Genomic DNA, 3,113 nt, shown 5'->3' on the forward strand with positions numbered 1-3,113 from the left:
GAATAAACTCTTATTCACTGGCACCTTCCTAGAGGTGCCTTCAAACCCTATGAAAGGCTCATTCTAGCCTAGGATAAGATTTTCCAAGGGCTATAAAATAACCCCTAGACCTAGGAAATAGAACACAACAATTGTGATTGATCCATCTTGAGTTCTGAGTTGTAATTGAATGCGTCAACTGCTGTAAAAGGTTTCTCCACCTGAAGGAGAGTTTACTGAGCTTTTATCTCTCTTGGATTAACAACCTCTCCAGTTGTAAGCAAGTAATTCATTGTGCCTCTTCCTTTTAGTTTATTTACTTTGTTAATTCAAGTGTTTGATTTAATTACACTATAAAGAATGAGGAAGGTTCTTTTTTAATTGCAAGGCTATTCTCCCCCCTCTAGCCGGCTACTAATGGGACCAACAGGTAGGTGCTACAAATCCATCGCATAGAAGAGCCACCCAGGTCAACAAAGCGGAGGGGTCCCGATCGAGCGACTACCCCGCTCGGCCAAGTAGTGGGACCTGGTCATGGACGGAGCGGAGTCCCAGCCAAGTGGCTACCCGCTCAGCCAAGCAATGAAACCACTGTAGTATCTCTCAACATCCTTTTAAGAGATAGTGTCATTGACACGAGGCATGGTCGATAGGCGGATTATACGGCGGAAGCTTCTACTGTCTTGTCAGGGATATGCATATTCTGTTAGAATGTATACTAAAAGCCTAGCTTTTGTATAAACATTTATTTAGAAATAAAAGAATCACATTGGTCAAATGTCTACATTTATAATAAATGTAGATGTTCAATTAATTTATATTGTAGATAACATAGTGTGTGGTGTCATACAAAGAAGATCGTGTTATCGGTTCTTTATAAATTATAAATAGTAGCTCACGACCAAGATGGAAAAGAACAAACCATTGGAAGGTCGTAGTGTAATTAGGTATTAGTTTATCTTAACTATATAATTACACTACACTACAACAAAAACCCACATAGACATCAGTGGAACAACAACGGTTTTAAGCAAAAACCGATGTCTTTGAGTATTTTACATCGGTTTTTTCAAAAACCGGTGTCTATGAGCGCAGATTTTAGCTCATAGACATCGGTTTTTTAGGCGATGTCTATGAGCGCCTTTTTTTTCGTTAATAGACACCGATTTTAACTGCGGTTTTTAAAATCCGGTGTTAATGAACCAAAATAAAATATTTTAATATTCCCACAGCCAAAATTTGCTCCCTCCAAACCTAAATCTATATCGCGCCCCTTCCTCACGCGACCATCTCTCTCGTCTAAACCTAAACCTAAACCTTCGACCATCTCTCTCAACCTCATCTGCCTCTTCTCCTTCCTAGATCGACGCCCTTGCTTCTCCGTCCGCGTTGTGAAACCTCGGCCACGTTGCTCGTAGTCTCGCTTGTTTTTTTTGTTGGTCCAGTCCGCGGAAGAAGAAAAAAAAAAGCCGCGTCGCATCAAAAAAAGCACCGCCCGCGAGCGAGCTCCTCTCCGCGAGCCCTAGCCACCTTCCTCTCCGCGAGCCACCGCCCTCTCCACGAGCGAGCTCCTCTTCACGACCAGCCACCTTCCTCGCCGCGAGCCACCGCACCTTCCTCGCCGCGAAACCTCCTCCGACGCTGGACTTCACGCCGGAGAACCACGATCGCTGTTTATCTCTTAGAGGTCGACTGCTCCTCTCTCTTTTCTATGTTCTCCATTTCGTCTCTCGGTTTTCGTTATATTAGCTCCGGATCAATTTGGTAGGCAGGTTACTTGTGGAAATGCCTGAATGAGATTTTTTTTTTTTGGTTACATGCTTTTCTACGGTAGATTTCTGTCATCGTTGACTCGTTTTTTTGTGTGTGGATTAGGATTTCTCACCACTTGTTTAAATTCATCGGTATAGTTGGAAAAAGTGCAATTTTTACCATTAACTATATAGATACGTGCAAAACATACTGAAGCATTTGTTGCTGTGGATAGGTCTAATGGACAATGGGAAACAAGTGAAAAACGATAACTATGCTGCTGATATTGCTTCCATAAGGGAGGCGAGAGTCCGTATTGCTCCATATATTCATGAAACTCCAGTGCTTACCTCGAAGTCTTTAGATTCTATAGCTTCCAAACGGTTGTATTTTAAGTGTGAATGCTTTCAAAAAGGGTAGAGATCCTATCTTGAATAAGGCAATTATCTCGAACAATTTATGAAGAATCAGAATATTTAGTAGTTAGCAACTTTATCAATTTTATTTCAGAGGAGCCTTTAAGATTAGGGGAGCTTCAAATGCTATATTCTCCCTTTCTGATGATCAAGCTGCCAAAGGCGTTTTGACACACAGCAGGTTATCTCCATATAATTTCAAACAATAATGTGATTTATTTTTAGTATGCCTTTGTTTTTTGTTATTCTTGTTTTTTCTTAGGTCGGTAATATAGTTTTTTATTGCAGTGGTAACCATGCTGCAGCAGTGGCTTTGGCTGCAAAGCTCCGTGGAATCCCAGCATATGTTGTCATACCGAAAAATGCTCCAAAATGCAAGGTTGAGAATGTCAGGCGGTATGGTGGTCAAATCTTCTGGAGTGAATCAACGATCCAATCAAGAGAGAGTATTACTGAGAAAGTTCAGCAAGATACTGGTGCAATTTTGGTTCATCCTTTCAACAATAGATTCACCATCAGGTTTTGTATTTGTCATTGACCACTTGATCTAATCTCCATTGTAACTTTGGTGTCACATTTTGTACATTGTATTTTGTACTTTGTACATGGTAAAAAGTCAAACTCTTTGACTACCTCCTTAATGTCTCCTATTACTGATATTTCAAGCCCCGTTGTGTCCATTACTATTACTATGAAGAAATTGAAAGGAAAGAACTACGCTTTGCGTGCTGCAATAGTTTGAGTTTGGTTTGTGGTTCATGATGTAATCGGCGATCTCTTCCAATTAAGATAAGACATTGGGATAGTTACTCACATTGGTTGACTTTAGATTTTTGAGTTGACTGTAGTATTTTATAAATCACTTCAATTGTCAAGGTCATTTAGAATAGTTCTGACAAGGTCTTCACTATTATGTGCCTTCATATTGTTTGCTCTGAGTTAAAGCTAGTGAATGCTCAGATTTTG

The 3,113-nt window shown here is 40.3% G+C and overlaps 1 protein-coding gene across 1 annotated transcript; it reads left to right on the forward strand.

Moving 5' to 3' along the window:
- Positions 1–1,598: 1,598 nt before the first annotated feature.
- LOC121982781 (serine racemase-like) lies at positions 1,599–2,717 on the forward strand. The gene is made up of 4 exons (XM_042535851.1): positions 1,599–1,666; positions 1,967–2,147; positions 2,242–2,328; positions 2,436–2,717. Exons 2-4 carry the CDS (start codon positions 1,972–1,974, stop codon positions 2,683–2,685), a joined length of 513 nt encoding a protein of 170 aa, XP_042391785.1. The 5' UTR covers positions 1,599–1,666; positions 1,967–1,971; the 3' UTR covers positions 2,686–2,717.
- Positions 2,718–3,113: the final 396 nt, after the last annotated feature.

This window comes from Zingiber officinale, chromosome 5A, assembly GCF_018446385.1.
Source record: "Zingiber officinale cultivar Zhangliang chromosome 5A, Zo_v1.1, whole genome shotgun sequence".
NCBI classification, from domain to species: Eukaryota; Viridiplantae; Streptophyta; class Magnoliopsida; order Zingiberales; family Zingiberaceae; genus Zingiber; species Zingiber officinale.

Excerpts from the sequence above, each read along its gene's own strand:
- LOC121982781 (XM_042535851.1), top strand. The coding sequence starts at position 1,972 with ATGGACAATGGGAAACAAGTGAAAAACGATAACTATGCTGCTGATATT. Across the intron at positions 2,148-2,241 it reads TGTGAATGCTTTCAAAAAGG|AGGAGCCTTTAAGATTAGGG; the intron begins GTAGAGATCCTA and ends ATTTTATTTCAG. Across the intron at positions 2,329-2,435 it reads GGCGTTTTGACACACAGCAG|TGGTAACCATGCTGCAGCAG; the intron begins GTTATCTCCATA and ends TTTTTATTGCAG.